Consider the following 19,517-nt stretch of genomic DNA (forward strand, 5'->3'; position numbering starts at 1 on the left):
CTCACACAAAGGCCACATCAAGTGAAAACAGTCCTCTCCTTGCAAAAATGTGATAATGCATTATTTTCTTCAACATTGAAGCTGAAGTTATCTCATCATCGTTACAATGGTTGGCCTTCTGTAGCCTAAACCTCGGGTAATATCTGGTCTGATAAGGCCTCCTCATGTTGATTTTAGGCTAATGATGATGAGTTATTTAACTTGGTTTCATTTTTAATTTTGGCTTTCCATGGCATAATACAGTGGAATGCTTTGTTTTCTTACGTAACCACCCCATTCAGTTGTGTGATTCACTCCCTCTCTGTAATTTCATCTTTTTTTGTGTGTATCAGTTCAGTTGTTTTCAACAGGGTTTTTTGTCTATTATGTCACACCTCAGAGGTGAAAAGAAAAGAACACTTGTCTTCAAAACATCGAAGATCCCAGCCATACCAGACAGTCAGTCAGACACAGGATGTAATGATCAAGAGTTAGTTCAATGCAATGTCTGGGGTTGGTATCTTTATTGAGGGGTTAAAATATAGTATTTCTGTAAAAAAAATCAAAAAACAAATGTAGTTATTTATTACAGAACCACTCCAAATCACATTTAGTTTCAAACAATACACAAAGTGTTTTTTATATAAATAAAATCTACTCAGGTAGGGTCTGCAGAGTTCTACTAAATATCTCCTTTCCACTCCTGCACTCAGGTCGTCATCGTGTTAAAAGGGGTACTGTTCTCCATCATCAAAACCACCCAACTACCTCTGCAAGTAAAGGTTCTGTATTGAGTCTGCGATAACAAAGACCCTCATTCTGCCTGACACTGGAGACGTTGTCCTGGCTAGAGCGATGTCTGCGTCCGGGGACAGAGCGATGCCAGCCAGCAAGAGATGATCCATGCGTCCTGGCATAGTCTGGGTAGGTGCGGGATGGAGGGGTGATGAGGGTGTGAGGTGTGTGTGTGTGTGTGTGTGTGTGTGAGTGGAGGGGTATTTGGGGAGAACTATCCTATCCTGTTGCCTTCCACTGAGAGCTGCATTAGTGAAGGGTGCTGACAGATTTGAGTCTACCCCTGGGGAGACCGGGGAGACTGTAGTCGCAGCTCTGTGTCTGTTCTCATGACTTCACTGCTGGGATGGACCCAGTTTTGCTGACTCTTATTGTTCTTTGTAGTTACAGTTATTTGTTTAAAGGGACAGTTTGCCCCCAAATCAGTGTTCTTACCTGTAGTGCTAATTTATCCACCTAGACTGTTTTGGTTTGAGTTGCCAGATTGTGGAGACAGAGCTACACCAGAGAACCATATCACAGTGTGGAGGGAAGTGTGCATTTACTTATAGACGAGAGGTTTGTGCTTTTGACAGCGAGGAATGTCAACATTAATAGCATTCTCCACTACCTGTTTAATAGTGATGAAATGGTTCCTATGTGAAACTACTCGCTTCAAGGTCTGTGGATTGTCCTGACAGGGTCATGATCTCTGGAAAGAGACAAAGAGAAAAAAGGCAGACATCTCTACGGCCATGTAAAAATTAGGCACCTTGCACCAGAACAATCTAGATGGATAGATAAATACTGATGGGAGGAGAAATATGTATTTTTGATCTTGGAATGAAACTGTTCCTTTAAAGCTACTCACAGCCTCCTAAAATCACCTTACAGTGAATACCTCAATTTAGGACTTGTTTTTACAAGAGTAAGAACTGTTTACAACATACTGCATTGATTTTTATGAATATTGTTTTGAAAGAGATGTTCATCAGTCTCTCTCATATAGTTTTATAGGTGATATGTTCCCCACAAAATACCTCAGGGCTCCAATGTACTGGGCTAAACAGCAGCTGCTTTCTTAAACCCTCGGCAAATAAGACAGAAAATGGCTGGATTATGTTTATTGTGTTTCTGTGATAACTATTTATTAAATCCATTAGGGGAATTTTGTAGCTAATCCATCCATTCAGCATCCACCTGTTTGGTTTGCACAGACAGGGATAAGAGAATAATCTTTAGGCAATGATATGAGTAAATAGAAGTAATATTTCATGGCCTGTGCCTCCGAGCTGTGGTGGAGCCGCACATCTGTTACAATAGGCCTATTCTACCGCTTCTACAGTACAGAACTTCAGTGTCTTGCTTTTTCTTTCTTGCTACCTCTAAAACACACCAAAGGCCTTTGGGCACACATAGGTAATTACTGAGGGTTGAGAGCGAGGAAATGAGTGTGCCCCCCTCATGTCCCCTCAGGATATCCATTCATGCTCCTCCATGAATCAGGATAGACTAGAAGCGCCTACTGTAACCAAGAGGAGATTAGGCGCATAATGTGTTACCATGTTTAATGCTGCACATAACCCCTCTCTTAGGTCCAAGTAACCTCGAGGATGCAGTTGCTGGTGGAGCTGGTGATGATTAAGAACATAGATGAACCTTTGGATTGGAAATCTAATATTAGCCTCAGTGTGCATCAAATATGTGTCATGGTGGGAGAAAATGTCTGGTTTTGTCGACCTACAGTATCAAAAACAAACAAACAAACAAAACACTTGAAGCAGCACATACAACCTTAACCTAATGGTGCATTGTTGACTAACACAAAGTTATATGTACTTTAGAACTGTGATATACTCAAAATGCACACATTCACAAGGAAAAACAAGAGAACTACTCGGTCAGTGTTTCGCATTGTGTTCACATAAGGAAAGCAAAATCTTATCAGCCGTCAGCCGTCAATAAGCAGAAATTTTATATTTGGGTCAATGCAAATATTTAATTCTAAAGCCTTTATCTGCCGATACCGATGATCTGCTGATGATCTGTATCCCTAATATTTATTGCACAGAGGTATAATTAGCCAAGTAAAAAATATGGGTGCTTTTGCTTAGCTAGTAATTATACAAACTTTAGTTCAAAAGAACTTCTATCAACATCGACAAATCAGCCCCTCTGATGTGGTTTCAGCAGTGTCATATGTGATTTACTGATTCTCATCAGCAGGCTGAAACAATGAGTCAGCTGAGAGCAATGGACCTTTTTCAGAGCAGATATTTTGGCTTGTCATAGCTGGAAAAGCATGCATGTTACTAATAACATCATATATGCCTCTGTCCTAATCAAGCGTCCCTGTAAGCCATGAAACTGAAGTAGCCAAATGGAGTTCAGCCCTCATTCATTTTGTTATATACACCTGTGCTTTTCCTCCTATAACATGTAAAATATCTAACATATTTACCTGCATTGGTGATGTCATCACCCAAGGATGCTTGTCCATGTTTTTCAAAATCCTGTGTACATTTGAAGTATTTTGATGTGTACTTGGGCACCGATGACAGCTGATGGACAATGCCATCAGGCTCTTGGCTTATTATGCAAGACGACAGGCGTAGGCAGTCGGACAGATCTTGTTGTGTCTCTTCGATTTGGGCAACAGACAACAAAGCATGTCTCAGTCAGTGGATAAATTCCCATCACACTTCAGGACTTTAGAAGGATCAGTTTGTACTTTCAATCAACTCAGCAGCACTTTCATTTTGTTTTCCTTTCAGTTTTCTAACTTCAGCCTATTTGTTGGAATTTTATCTCCTAATACTATGACATGTATTGCTTACTCGATGAATTGCTGTGTTTTCTAATTGACTGTTATTTACTGTAAACTATTTAAAAAGGTCATGTTATGCTTTTGGGGTTGTTGCCTTTCCTTTATTATGTTAGGTAGCATTTTTGTACATGTGAAAGGTCTGCAAAGTGGAAAAGCCCACAGGAGTTACTCTCTCCTGCAAAAAAGACTGCTCCTGCACTGCCAGAAACACCTGGTTTGGAGTTGAGCCTTTAGATCTTTAAGTTATTTGCATCACTATGTAACAAGCATTATATAAATGTATATTTAACTATATTATTATAAAAGGTGTATACACTACAAGACCTGCCCTGCTCTGCCTCTGATTGGCTACATCCTGCCCATTAAATAGTGTTCTTGTGTGACTCTCACCAAAGATTGAAAAGAGGTAAGATGTCTCACTATGTAGCTAAAAGCGGAGCATTCAAGACACAGTTTTTGGAAAATTAAAATATGTAAACCTTTTCTAGTAGGACCCCCTTATAAAAGTATAAACCTGAAAATTAGCGCAATGTTAACTCTTGAAATCAGTACTTTTGAAAATTATCCAGAGGGTTGTATTGATTTTTCCCCGATCAAGTGAAAGATAAGCAAATAGTGAGGCTGAGAATACACAAACTGAATTTTGGCCGAGTGTTTATCAGAGCCATTTTTGAATCGCAGAAGCTTCAATCTATGGTAGAGGTAAAATGCGTGACAAAGCAGCATTTTAATGAAATTCTATTATTTACTTTAGTAATATAATACTAATAATTGCCCATTTGTAACACCATGGGCTGAGCTTATATATTCATTCATATATATTTATAGTGATAAAAAGCCATAAACCTCGGATCTCCAGTAATCATCTATGATTGAGTGATACTATCACAGGATCTAACAGGGAGTACTTTTAGCGGTGAAGTGTTGGCCACTGAGCCACATGAGACTTGACACTGAAGAGCTTTATATAGCCCCTTCAACACGATTTCCCCTCATTTTACTGTCATCAAGAGTCCAGGCTACTGGGAGTTTGTTCCAGCATTAATTATAACTAGTCTATATGGGCTGGCTGGCTGGCAGGGAGCCTGACGAGGCCACTTCCTTCTTTGCATCCTTTCACATCTTTTAACAGGCTCTGTATTTAGTAGGCGTTACGCTGTTTCTTTTATGTCACATAAGCAAATGTGCGAGTCCAGGCCCCAGCTGGCCTTATCAACTGCTCACTGGGAGTCACAGAAGGGACATTCCCGAGGGATCCTGGGTGTCAACGTGCTCTTGCGTAATTCAGACAAAATAACATGATGATGCAGGAAAAAAATCATCACATCTATCTATCTATCTATCTATCTATCTATCTATCTATCTATCTATCTATCTATCTATCTATCTATCTATCTATCTATCTATCTATCTATCTATATGTCTGTCTGTCTGTCTGTCTGTCTGTTCTTTTGCCAGCATCACCCCTTTTTTTTTTCTCTCCAGCCAGCAGGTTACGTGGCAACAGACTCCATATGGTAATTAATAGGTTTTATTTGCAGGAGCCGTGAGTGTGAAGGGAGAGGCTGGTGCACTAGTGGCCCTCATTGCTCTGGGATGCAGCCAACTGCTAACAAACCATAATTGAATTGCAGTTTGTTTTTAACCTGAGGAATGGGTAGAATTAACGAATGTAAGATACATAAAAAGGCATTTTTGCATTTTTTGGCAAATTCAGCAATATAAAGCACCATTAGCAGTTTTGCATGTTAGAGCCCAGACCACAGCTGGTAAAGTTAAAGTGTGGCCGACGGTAGACACAGGTACTACCTTCTGAGAATGATTTAAATGAGTGAAGTCATTGTCTGCCCATCCCAATAGGCTACCCATCCCATCTGCATGGCATGTGTTTGGGATTACTCAGCAACCATCTCACTTGCAGGACAGTTTATCCTGACATGGCCTTAATTATCTGGGACCTCTTGGCCTTTAATCCCACTATTACAGTGGTTTGACATCACAGCTATCAAAACATGGCTCACTTTTAGAGTTAACTCAAATTCTGAGTTCCACAAGTCGTGTTACACTGATGAAAAAAACTATGATGCCTCCATGCATTAGGCGCTCATTAACAGTGTCCAACACTAATCCTGAAAGCTTCACTCCTGCTTTGTGTGTGTGCCACCAAAGCCTATATCACACACTGCCCGGGCCATGTTACATAATCAAACTTGGCAACCGCTTCCAGCATGGCCTCTGTGATCCCAGTGTCAGTCAGTGCTGAGACCCCAACGCCTGAGCTCAGCACAACCAGTGGCCAGCATGTTAATCCTACATCTGTCACTCACTGTGGGTGACTTAATCACCCCAACCTGAATTATTTAGAAAGAACTGATGGCTGCAGATGTCGTGCAAAGAGTTCAGGATTCATCACCAGTCAAAAATTTGTTCAGCAGTACTGATGACGGCATTGTGCTAGCACTCTTTAAACTCTTTTCTCTGAGGGGGCCCTGTTAAACAGCAATGCCATAAATTTGATTATAGATCTTTTATATGGATGCCAAAATGTTTTATTTTTGCATTAGATCCCTTGTGCAGTGTGTCATCCAATTCAAAATCATAAATTAATTCCCTCAATTTTATCAGATTTTAATGAGATTGTTGTGAATCTAGCAGGCTGCAGCAGTGCAACTGTTATGTCCTTTATACTGGATATTTGCAAAGCGCTGTTAGAATCATTATTTTAATCACAAATTAGATTATACTTGAAAGTCCACAGAAGAATAGAAATCATCTTCCTAACATACCCAGTATTGTTTAGATTCTACTGAACTGGGTACATAGTTTAACACTTACAGGAAAGCCTACATTTGCAGTTATTGTGCAATCACCATTTTCACAGCAGACATTTTGATGTATTACTAGTAACATAAAGGACGGCACTGTACTCTTCCAGCAGCCAGAATAAATTGTTGGCATTGAACACACCTACAAACCATCAATACGTTAGATTTCTGCATTTCATAATTATCATATCTACATTCATACACTACGCGTTATGTAACTCCTGGATAACATGAATGTGAGCTGGCTTTCATCAGGAAGACAGGTGTTAGGAGAATTTGCAGTTGAAAACTGGACATTTTAATGAGAGACAATTTCCAGCCATGTTTGTGGTGACAGAACCAGGTAAGCCAAAGCATGATCTTTTCCTAACCCTAATTAAATGTTTTTTGTGCCTTAACCAGAGCATAAGCACAACATTGTCACAAGAGATGTTAAATTTTAACATATAGAATTGTTAAGTTTTAACATGTCTGTGGTTTGTATAATCTTTTTTATTCTAATTTATTCTGGTGATTGGGTTGACTATTAAAGACTCCCAGTAAATCGGCATATTGTGACAGTGAGGCAGCTTGCAGAATACCAGGACCCAGACTGAATATAGAACCGTCATTCATTTTATTATTTAAACCTGTACTTTCCCTGCTGTGACACAGTAAAATGTCTTCAGTTTAAAAAAGGTCTATAGTGAAATGTAATGCCTGAAAACAAAGGTTTTCTCAGTGCTGAGCTGGTGGTAGTAGTAGTAGTGGTAATAATGATCTCTCCTGTGTTGTTACCACATTGATTTGACAAACTCAGCTGCAAGCCTCTTGCCCAGTGCAGCGAGGCCAAAAGGCCTCTGGTCCCACTTGTTGTTTGTGTGTCGCAGTGATTAATTGATGAGCCTTCTTGAATAATTGGCCCAAGACCAGGAAGTCATTTGACTTTGGTGACATGAATCTTGATCTCTCATCTTAAACCACCCCTCATTGTGATGTATTACCTCAGCTACTACTTCATCCATTCATTACGCTGTTGGATGTCCAGGGTTGTATTGGATTTTACATTTCAAATGAGCCCGGACTGCTAGACCATGGTCAACAAAAGAGATTGAAAAACAATCTTTTTTTTCACAGTTAGTTTTTAATTGAATAATTTAAATGAATTCAATGAATCTGAATTAAAACCAAAAGCCCAGTAGACATGTTGCTGGACATAGGAAGACTTCTACAGAGGTCAAAGGTTTTTTTTTCCAATCATCCCTTTAAGAGAAATACCTGTTTAATAATGAACATCTGTGCTGAAATGAAACAACAGAAATTATATCAATGAAAACTGAGACAAGAATCATATTTTTGCCTCTCAATAGTAATTTCATTGTAGTACTCTGATAAAAACAGATAAATATTGATTGCTGCATTCTATCAAAAAGAACTTTGTATAAAAATAAGCAGGTTTGTTCAGCCTGGCTGCTCCCTATTATAATCTTTACAACATTACTATGCTTTTTACACTATAAACCTTTATATTAAGCTAAAACATCTGTGTGTGTTTCTTTTTGAAGGGCTCAGGTGGGCAACATCAAAGCTAAAACAAGCTCCGAAAAAATTATTCAGTAGAAATGACTGAACTATACATTTCAGTGATACGGCGTGACACCTTTTTTTAACCACTGAGATTTCGTGAGTAGGTGCAGAGGCTTCACACATCAGTGTATAGAACCTTCCCAGAAGGCAATGAGCATAATAAATTATTCAGGGTAGGATAAAGAACATTTCACTTAATAGCCAATATTTTCTAAAAAAGCAACATATAAGCAAGAAATATCATAGAGTCAAGCATACTGCTATTGTTAAATGACTATTAGGAAAATATTAGTCATTGTGACCAAAATAACAACCATTTCATGGTTCTTCACTTTGTTTTCGTGTTTAATTTTTCTTTCTTTACATATGTGTATAAGCTAACTTAAATTGTTCCATAGGGACACAACATCCACATTTTAGTGAGGTAATAGATAAACTGGACTTTTTGTGACACAACGTAAAATTGTTGAGGTTTGAATGATAAATTCTGACAAGCTATCTAAAACAAGGGATAATCTTTGAAAACTACTGTCCATGCTAAACAAAAAAACATCATGCATCTTACTTTTGTCTCTTAAACTACGACAAATGATTGATTCTACATCTTAAATTTTCAGTGTATTTGTTTTTAACATTTGATTGTTCAGGAATTGGCTGATGGCATATGACATTATTTTATGAATTATTTAAATCTGTAAAGAGACTGTTTGCAAACTCAACACTCAAACATCTATTTGGAATATGACTATCCTTTTTTAAAGATCAGGCAAAGCTGTTTTTGGAAGATTACCTTGGGAACAACCACTTCAAAGTCGTAGCTACACACCATTACTTTGGTATCAAATCTGAGAAATCATATGCATACACATACAATAAAAACAAAAAGATGTAAGGTCATTCACCTCACACCATGCCCCTCACTTGTTATCTGTGACTCAAGAACTATAAATATGCATGTTCAGTGTATTACAAGAGAATCATTAAGAATATCCTTATTAAAATTCATTCAGAAAGGTGTGCTTCAGTGTTTATTGCTTCCATTCGGACCTTGGTCCAGTGTCTTAACGCACTGTATTAGCATATTGCTAAAATGCATTGAGCTGTCTACAGTATGTGATGTTTGTAAATGCCAGAGGAATCAATGAGAAGTGAAAAACAGTAGGAAGCTATTTTTTTTGTTTGTTTTACTGTTGCTTACGTATATATATGAAAATGACAACAGGTTGTATGCCACACTTGCTTGCACACATTCGCCTTACCCTTTAAACACTTAATTTGCAATATGATATTTAAATAGTATTTTTGCCTGACCATACTAATAACCCTTGTAATATTTGAAACAGAGATTAACTCTGCTAGGAACAGTTATATTTACCCACTGTTGATGTAAAATGAATAGAAATGTAGGGCCAGCTAGTGCAAGTTAGCTAATGCATTAGGACTATTCTAACCTTCTTAGCATAACTGTTGTAGACACATCTGCCCTTACAATACTTGTTCTTTTAGCATTTGGAATGGATGCTTGTTGCGCAGTTAGAAACACCCAAACCTTACATTGCAAATTCAGTTTGACCATAGGAGTACTCTCTGCCCAGACAAATACATCAGGAATACTTCTCACAGTCTTCCTGTGTACATTTTAAACAGTTTGGCAATATGTGATGTTTTGACTAAACAAATTTAATGTAACTGTTGTTGAATTGTTAAAAAATAACAGCCACTCTTGAAAATTGAGTATATGCATTTCTTTTCAATTTCAGGTGTTTTCTGTTAGCATTAGGCATCGATTGAACACGCGTCATTACACAACCATGCCTCAATAGTTTTTGTTTTCTCTCCCCTGATGCCTTTAACAATATGCATAGATTCATTTTTAAAGAGGACAAAAACAGATTAAGGGTGAGCAATTTATGCCAGTGAGTTACAGTCTTAATTTTAGTTAGTTAATGACTAAAAGTTGTGGAAGTAAGGATACACCTCAAGGTGCATTTCTTTGTGGGTTAAAAATGCTTCTATTTTGCAATCTTTGCAATCTGGGGAAAAAATTAGAACTAATTAATGTGTATTTATGTCAGTCGTCCACCTTTTGTGCTGTTTTACCTGACTACTTTGCAGAGTTTGTACATGACGTCATATGTGTTGGCCTGAGCAGCCAAATCATGATGTTGGTGGCTTTTAGGATGTTTGTAAGGTAGGGTCAAAATATGAGGCAGTAAGAGAGTGTAGGTAATCCTCTATACATTTCCATTTAACATATTCCTTTATGTTCTTCATAGAGCAATTCATTTTGCCTTCTCTCCCTGTGTCGGTAGATTTTGGGATCACACCAAGACTTAAATGAAGGTGTTGTATTATGTTGTTCTCAGTGGCTCACAGGTCAGATGTTTTATCATGGCTCATTGCATCTGGATGCTGCTGTGAACGAATTTTCAATGTGTCACTGGACGCAGGTCCAGCAAATTACAGCAATGCGAGTAGAGGTTAAGAGAAGCCTTGTAACACTATTATTTGTGCCCAAGAACAAGTTGAAATAGCAACTTGTAGTTTTTAGAGGTGTTTTTGGAAACTGATACTGCACACAAAACGTAACTTACCTAAGCAATGTATTTACACCTAAGATTTGATTATAAGATTCTGTCATAATAGTAGCTTGATGCACTATCATTGAACACTCAACTCAAAATGACCATGTGAAAAAAGATTCAAGTTTCCATTAAGGAAGAAGGTCTTTCTCTAGCCTTTTCCTTGGTTGTAGACATTCCTTACCACACTTTTCTAAGCTGTGTACTTTTGTTTTCCCCCATTCCTTCCAGTAAAGTCCCTTTTACTGTTGTCTTATTTCTTTTCCAATCTTTCACAGTAGTCAGCTTTTCCTATGGCACTTTGCATTGTTCTGCATTTTACTCTTGGATAAAGTTATTGAAAGTGACCCCCGGGTAGAGGTCATATTTCCGACTCTCTACGATATGACCTTTGATCCAGTGCCCTGGTGGCTTGTAAGCGTTCAAACTCATGTCGGCTATTCCGGTCGGGACTGAGGTTAGCCAGTGCCCTGCTCCCACCGCCTACATCCTCCTCCTCGTCATCGCGGCTTAGGAAGGCTAGCTCATTCTCGTAGCAGAAGGAGTTAGAACTGGGTACTAGGAACTTGTTCTCCACCATGTCCTTGGCACTGCAGCGGGGGGTGGACGGCACCTCGTAGGTTTTGTGAAAGTGAGAGTAATCCACCTTGTACAGGTTTTTCTCCTCAAACAAGACTGGTTCAAAGCGGTGACCCCAAAGGATCTCAGAGGCCAGGTAGGAACTGCGAGCCTGTGTAGTCATGGCAGTTGCTTCAACCATCCCCTCCAAGATGACGACAATCTCAAAGTCAGCTGTCTCCAAGTCCTGTTTGCTGATCCCAAAAAGGGGACTCTCCTCATCTATCTCATGGAGAATTGTTATGGGTGAAACCAAGAAAATCCTGTCCAGGCCTTTATCAAAGCCAACGTTAATGTCTATCTGGTCTAGAGGAATATATTCCCCCTCATCAGTGATCCGAGGTTTGATGAGCTGTGCCCTGACATGGGCTTCTACAATGTGGCTCTTGCGAAGGTTCCCTACTCTCCACATGAGGCACAGCTTTCCATCCCGCATGGCAATGACGGCATTGTGGCTAAAGAGCAGAGTTTGTGCTCGCTTCTTGGGTCTTGCCATCTTAGCCATGATGGCGCCAATCATAAAGCAGTCAATGATGCAGCCCACTATTGACTGGAAGACTACCATAAAGACAGCCACTGGGCACTCTTCGGTCACGCAGCGGTAGCCATAACCTATGGTAGACTGTGTTTCAATGGAGAATAGAAAGGCTGCCACAAATCCATTGACCTGTAGGACACATGGAGTGAAGTTGTCGTCTCCGGCTGGGTTATCCAGATCTCCGTGCAACAAAGCAATGACCCAAAAGGCTAAGCCAAACACTAGCCAGGAGACAACAAACACAAGAGTGAAGACTACCAGCATCCATCTCCAGCGAATATCAACACAGGTGGTGAAGATGTCGGCCATGTAGCGCTGCGACTTGTCGTCCATATTGGAAAATTGCACATTGCACTGGCCATTCTTTTTGACAAAGCGGTTGCGGCACTTGCGGCGTGTGTGGATCTTGCCATTGCCAAAGCCGTTCATGCCATGCATGGTAGTGAGCCGGAGGCCCTCTTCTTCAGATGACACAATGCTGTAGCGGTTGATTCTTCCCACACTCATACTCCCATCAACACCTCCAGCTGCAGGGTCGGAGCAGAAGGCCAGGCCTGGAGTCCCAGTGTGTGATCGAGGCCCCTCACAGCTTGATCACTGGCTATACTCCATGAGTCATAGACAGGGAGCTGGGTGGGAGCCTTGTGCTTTAATCCAGTCCCTGCAGAGAGAGTCAGAAGAGTACGATGTGAGCGTCTTTCTGTGACATGATAGTCAAATTACGTCATACCTGTTTATGAAACCACATGAAATCACCAAAGAGTCAACCATGAAGGCTTTTAGTGTTGCAATAAAATAGTTTTGCTACTGTATTGGCCCAAAAAAGAAGGTTATTCCTCAATCCACACAATTTCATTATACATGTATATAGTGACAATAAAGGAATATTCTATTCTAATCTTTTCTATTCTTTTCTGTTCTATTCTGTCTAATGCAGTAACAGTCACTCTTACTAGAGCCCAACCAAGTTTGTTCTCCTTCATCTAGTAAAAGAATATTATAGGAATCAAAAGCAATTGTTATAATTTTGTTCACTCTATGTTCAACACTGTTAAGGTATATGAGAACATTTGTTCCTCTTACAAGATTTATATGTGACTTCAGTTACTTCACACTCCTATTCCTTGCCATCTTGCTCTCTGTAAACATCACGACTCGAAATCCAATTGGCCCTCACTGAAGGGTCCTCGTGTCTTTTGATGTCTGCTGGGTAACTGAAGAGCTGGCCTTGCAGCAAAGCAGATCCACTTCTGTCAGTTGGCATTTCCTCTGCTTTTGTCTTTCAGATTCTGAGAAGTCTGGCACTGCAGACAAACTAAGTCATCACCTACTGGATGTTTATTATTACATAATTTAAAAACTGACCATCGTGTGAGACACTACTCATATTAAGTCTAGTCTTGTCATATTTTAGGCCTATTAGTGCTATCACTTGTTAACTTTCAGAATGTCCTGGTTATATTTATAGTTTATCAACAGCATGCTGTGACAAGCTGTCCTCTCTGTTCGCAGTTTGCCATTGTCCTTTCAGTACAATACTTTTGTTAGGGCAGTAGAGGGGTATGCGTGTGCGTATTTAAACACTCCTCCGGGATTTGTATGTGTGCCACTGATTCCACGGACTTGCAATTCCAGATGCTGTGTTCAGGGACAGAGAGAAGAGGCCTCTATTTATTTGACCCCATTCTGTACAATTTGCAGTATTATTAATCATGTTGTGAGGATGTGTTAAATTTATACCACCTTTCCATGGTGCTCCATACTGTACAAGTGGGCAGCAGATTTTCTCCCTCGTGCAATGCCCTGTATTACTTATTCATTGTAATTACTTACCAGAACTTTAGTTTACAAAATTATTACAAGATTAAACATATACCACACCTGATAATGTACTCTGCTGTATATGTCAAAATGTTAGCCTGGGATGAAATTAATCTGCAGTATATCGAATGATGCTCTTGATTAGGCGACAGATAACCTGGCTTCTGCATCGGATGTCGAACCTCAGGGTCAAGGGGTTTTGACTCATGGGAGCTGGACTGAGGCCCCTCTGGGCGCAGACAGCTTTTATCGCCTGGCCACATCCGTTCTGTGTCTGCCTGCCTGATTCGGGCCCTGAAGACATGACAGTTCACTCATGTGCGCTCCCAAATCCCTGGTGGCCTGCAGTCTGCCACACACTCACAATAAAGCCATCCTCGCTAACCCTGTTTCAGGTGGAAGTTCTCCTGATCTGGCGCCAGATTACCTCATGCGCAATCTTAAAATTGTCCCTTAGGGATCAAACACATACCTGAATCAGGAAAACATACTGTAGCAAGATGTTATGTTCTATTTTTATACTTCCAAAGTGCCTTTTGACAATATCACACTACATTCCCACAAGAGCACAGCTGTTAATTCTTAAATTAGTAACCCTTCCACTACTCTGGATTATGTAAATCTGTCAACCAAACTACATTATCTCATCTTTTCTAATTGTTACCTGTGCTTGATTTTTACACATACAGCTGAATTGAGCATGTCTGTGCTCCTCGGGTCATCCATGTAGTAGCAGGTGGGCTTGGCTGTATGGTATAGTGACCACCGCACTGTGTTATATAATTGGGATGAGTCTTGAGCCTGAACGTCATCTCAGCATTATACATAATACATTTTGCTCTCTGTGCTGCACACATGACCTGAGCAGCCCTACACGGTGCGCAGTCTCTATATCATACTGTAGTTGTACAGTGTCAGGTGTCCAGTGAATTGGTCAAATGAAAGTAAAAACCCGCCCTGTGCCTTGGAGTCATTAGATAAGTGCCTCAGAGTCTCTCAACCCATGTGGAAGGCTTTGACGTAGCTCTGTAAATCAGATTGTCACTCTGAGAGGTTGTGTGTGTGGTGCTTAAAAATTAATCTTTGCCACCAGGTCTTTGAAATTGATTTGACACAGGTCTTTATCATGCCAAAAGGTTTTGACATAAGGTAAAGTAACTGCTAGTGAGAGCTGACTAGCTTCAATTTTTGATTGTATTAATTTTGATAAATTAAAAGTTAAAAGGTCAATCAATAGTTGTTTAGACATTCAGGTAGAATAAATTCATATGTACTTGGTTGTAGATAGCAGTAAAAATGAGCAGATTTTGGTAAATATTGCCTGCTTTAGTGCCGTTAATACCTCCGCAAAATAACTTTTAATGGCACAGTCTGTTTATTGTGATATTTTCCAATTTAAATGAAAGGCTTTTTAAATTTAAATGACTGACAATTGTTAGTCATAAGACATAAGATTAGAACCTGCTATTATCCACAAATCGAGTTTGTTAAACACAGGAACAATGAAAAAAACACTAAATAGAGTATAATCTTACTCTAAGCTCTCATACTTTTGTGTCACTGATATAATAATAATATATTAGCATCATTTTGCAAGTTCACCATTTTAAATAGCTTAAGTACTTACTATTCTTATGAAATTCAAATGTTTAAATTGAATGGGGAAAATGTTAAAATATCCTAAATAAAAAACAACCCACACAGTTAGGATGAAAATTAAAAACAAAATTGCATTTCAATAAACATAAAACATTTGTCACAGTTCAGTTTATGCCACTTTTGATTGGGTCATGTTCAAGGGCATGGCCATTTATCGGTAAGTCATTAGGATAAGATATATATTTATATATAATGTAATTATCACAGCAAGCTTTGCTACTGCAGCTGTAGAACATATATAGATTTGTTTTCTAGTGTTAGCTACTGTATCGGTGTGTTAATCAGCACGGAAGTGATAGCATGGTCCAGTCTTGTGTTTTGAATTCTGCACCGTGCACATCTTGTACTACAAGCAGCCTGAGAATACAGCACAGAGGGAGGCCATCAGTGCATCTTTGATTCATAGGGCAGGACATGAGGTGATTTTCACTCCAGCCAATAATTTCACGAACAACCTTTTGTGACCTCATCTCGCTGTGTGTGTTCTTTGGGAGTCGAGAGAGGTGACTAGGGGGGATGATAAGCTTGCAGCTGATTAGGATGAATAGAATGAATAATTGGATGTGCAAAATAATGGAAGGGATTGGAAGGAACAATAAGGCGGAGCAGGAGAGGGTACTTCATCTCAAGACATGCATGCGGGAAACTGAGCCTAACCACTATGATCATGGCCCACCTCCCAAGGCCATTGTGAAGGAAGAGCCGTGGCTCAGGTGTCATTGTATTTTCCTATAGCTCACCACGCGGAACTCATCTCGTCTCAAGTGACCTGCAGGTATTTTCCTATAGAAAGTAACACCACTTCACCATGCAGAGATGTTGTCTGATTGACAGTATGTTAGACAAACCAGTTGTTTTCGAATGTAATGCAGTAAGTGGTAATATTTCAAAGGCTGTAACTTCTGGAGGCCGTTAGACTCGGTGTGATGCCATCTCAGGTGCTTGCAGAGAGATGTGTTCATAGAGAACTGAGTCACCTTCTCACGTCGTTATAACAGCTGCTATTTTCTATGCGAAGAGAACAGAATCTGTATTTATTTATTTATTTATTTATTTTTTGCTAGCTGCACCTGTAGCTTTTTCACCGTTCAGACACCTGGTTCCCATTGATTGATCATTCCCACATGTGGGCTTTTTTGATCTTTATTTGTGCAGTTTTTTTAATTACTTGTACCCATTCACAAAGGCTGAATCACCCATATTAAAACTGAACTCTTTAATTTCCCATGTTAACTGACACCTGTTGGTTAGAGCACATAAGCTTAGATATGTTACTTTGAATACATTACTAATAGAAGTTACGCATGAAGTCATATAGGACGATAAGCAATAGTCCATTTGGCCTTTTTGTGAATGTGTTATTTGTTGTCAGGTTTCTCTACTGCATGTTAAATGCTGAGATGAAAAGCAGGATGAGGTCATTGAACTGTGAGGCAACGCTGCATAATCTTCGTTCTCTTCATCCTCTGTCTCTTTTGTACTCTGACATCAGTGGATACGCCGATAGAAAAGTGCATTACCTGAAGCAACACATTTATCCATTAATACCTGCTGGTGTCTGTCCGGTATTGTCAGATGCTACAGCAGGTTATCTGATATAATACTCACAGGAAATTAGGTGCCAAAAAAGTCCTCAAGTGGTATCCAGTGATTTGTTTTATGATATTTTGTTGAGGTTAAAAAGTGTTTAGCAGAAATGAGTGTTTGTTTACATTGTATGAATTAGTGATTCCACCGGTTACAATCTTATCTAGGCCGAAAACTAATGATTATTGTATTCTGTTGATGACAATTGATTGAAGTTCTGCCTGTTAAGTATAAAACAGCAATGGCAAATTCTCCTCACAGTTTCAACAGTATGTAAGTGGTGTCCTAAAATTGCTTATTTTGTCTGATTCATGGTCATGGTGGAAAGAGAAGCAGCAACTCTTCTGAATTATTAGACATGTTTTACTTAAAGGTGTACTATGTAGTTTAGGGAAAGAGATTCAAAGGTATTCGAAGGTATATTTACAATGTTAACTGTTTGTGAATACAAAACTTATAAACACATATTTATTTATCGTTCCATAGTTTAATAAACAAGCTGTCCTCAGGGGAAAATAAGGTCCCTAGAATACAGTTTGAAGTTAAAACTGTGGCTACTCAGAAGGGTCCTGCAAATATAAAGAAAGCAAAACATGAAATGAAATATGAAATTGTAGCAATATATTTAGTTTTGGTATATGTATCAATCATCATGAAAATCAGTCAATGAAGATGTTTCTTTTCTGATCAACTACCCCAAAACTACACAGTGCACCTTTAAAAAAGGCTTAATTTATTAATCTATCATTAAGTGTCAGTAGATTTTCACCAATTCAATTCCTGTAGACTGAATATTTGATTATTGTCACACAATATACAGCAATGCATTTATAACCATTCGCTCTTGTTCAAGCAGATTACTTCTAAGGTGTCTTTTGGTCTGCCTTTTAGCTACATTTCACTTGTTGTTGTTGTTGTTGTTTTGACCCCTTTGGGAGCCTGTCCATATCACATCCTGGTATCGACAAACAGGGCCTTCTAAGCCACTTTAAAATCTAAGCTAAAGGCTAAATGTGATCAACCCTGCATGACATCCCAAGGGTGGAAAAATCTAGAGATAAAGCATTTCTGCTGCAGCAAAGCTACTTTGCACTTGTAAGTATGTGTTTTGACTCTGAACAAACAGCACATTGAATTTAAAATGAAACAACAAGACCACAGCAACGACTTTCACCTTTAATTTGTAGTGCTTACATTTGATTAGATGATTATTAAGTGATTTTTAGCAGTTTAGCAGTTAGGGTACAACATCTGCTTGAATAAAAAGATAAACTCAAGTAAAGACATCATATTTATTTGTAACTAACAAAAACATGATTCATAAATTGATTGTATTACATGTCTGATTGAATTTAAACAGAATGACGGTTGCTGCTCTAAAGGGAATGCTTAAGAGCAGACATTGCCATCCATTTCCACTTTTATAAAACCACTGACCAGTGAGATCTGACAGAAATTGATGTAACGTTCAGGCTGCAAGTTTTAGGGGAAGTTTTCGGTCCTTCTCTTACCTTTATTTCTCCGTCCTCCCCCCAGGCTGCAGAGGTAAAAGGTGGTATCTTGTCTCCCGGAGTCCCTGTTAACCAAACTGATTCATTCTCTGCATCTGCTGCTGCAGCTGCTCCTTCTTTGTGTGTTACTCTAATACTGGAGAAAACCACTCCATCATCTTGAGCACAAGGCACAGACCCTCTTTGAATTTCTTCATCATGGCTTGATCTTTTGTCTCTCTCTTCTTCCTCTTTTTTATTTTTTCAGGTGCTGTTGAGAGCGCAGACAAAACGCAGTTCTGCCCAGGCTGAATCGCACCAGAAACCTTGGGGCCAAGTCAGTCAGTCAGCACCGGACGGGCAAAACAGGTGCGAAACGAGGATTATCCCAGTGAAAATTCTGCTTTTTGTATCTCCATCTTCTGAAGGTAATTTCTTCAGCTGGTCTTCTGCTCATCCTTCATCTTCGTTGACATGAAGTCTGTCCTTCACATTTCCCATAAAACTGTACAATACACTGCTTATTAACTGAACAGCTCTCTCTATCAATCTTTTGCAATCTGATCTATTTGGACTGCTGTTCTGTCTCTCTCTCTCTCTCTCTCTCTCTCTCTCTCTCTCTCTCTCTCTCTCTCTCCTCTCTCTCTCTCTCACACACTCTCTCACACTCTCTCTCCCTCTGACTATTTCTTTTCTCTCTCCCTCCCTCTCTCCTTTCTGTCTCTCTCTCCCTCCCATGGTGTCACAGAAAACTGCCATTTGCAGCCTCCCTCCCTCCCTCCCTCCCTCCCTCTCTTCTCCTCCCCTCCTCTCTTTCTCTTGCTCCCTCTTGGTTGTCTCTCTCCCTCCCTCCCACATCATGGCACTACCAGTTGACAGCAACTTGATGCACAGACGTATCATTCAGAAAAACTCCAGCAGACAATCCACCATTGTATTTGATCAGATGCTAATCAAAAGTAAATGAAAGCAACATCATGAAGATGAAAGGCTTTCACATAGACTTCCCACATGAAATTAACAGCCCTGAATTTGCTGCCTTTGTCGTCCATCTGCTCTGCTTTCACTATAAGATAAATCCTGTTATCCAGCTATTTATTTTTATGGAAAAGAGCTGATCAAATGGGAGTTAATTTGTTTAAACTAAATCAATTTCCCCTGTACTTCATCAGGTGGAAAGACTAGATGCTGCGCAGCTGCTTCATGACCGGGGCAAGTCTTCCTGCATTTTTTGACCTGCGATATGCATTT

At 39.5% G+C, this 19,517-nt stretch overlaps 2 protein-coding genes across 3 annotated transcripts in view; one reads left to right on the forward strand and one right to left on the reverse strand.

Annotated features, from left to right (window-relative positions):
• dcun1d3 (defective in cullin neddylation 1 domain containing 3) overlaps positions 1–19,517 on the forward strand; it is a 65,933-nt gene that overhangs the window by 827 nt on the left and 45,589 nt on the right. Inside the window, exons 2-3 of one of the 2 annotated variants that reach the window (XM_037081843.1) lie at positions 693–903; positions 18,535–18,694. The gene's annotated coding sequence lies outside the window, so the exon portion shown is untranslated. The remainder of the gene's footprint in view (positions 1–692; positions 904–18,534; positions 18,695–19,517) is intronic. The other variant, XM_037081842.1, reaches the window with a different exon arrangement.
• kcnj12a (potassium inwardly rectifying channel subfamily J member 12a) lies at positions 7,013–18,517 on the reverse strand. Its single transcript, XM_037081839.1, has 2 exons — positions 18,288–18,517; positions 7,013–12,370 (listed from the first exon to the last, which is right to left on the reverse strand). Exon 2 carries the CDS (start codon positions 12,214–12,216, stop codon positions 10,915–10,917), a length of 1,302 nt encoding a protein of 433 aa, XP_036937734.1. The 5' UTR covers positions 12,217–12,370; positions 18,288–18,517; the 3' UTR covers positions 7,013–10,914.

The sequence above is a fragment of the Acanthopagrus latus genome, chromosome 20 (assembly GCF_904848185.1).
Source record: "Acanthopagrus latus isolate v.2019 chromosome 20, fAcaLat1.1, whole genome shotgun sequence".
Lineage (NCBI taxonomy): Eukaryota > Metazoa > Chordata > Actinopteri > Spariformes > Sparidae > Acanthopagrus > Acanthopagrus latus.

What these genes read in the sequence shown, in the direction of transcription:
- kcnj12a (XM_037081839.1), bottom strand. Translation starts at nt 12,216, where the DNA reads ATGAGTGTGGGAAGAATCAACCGCTACAGCATTGTGTCATCTGAAGAA.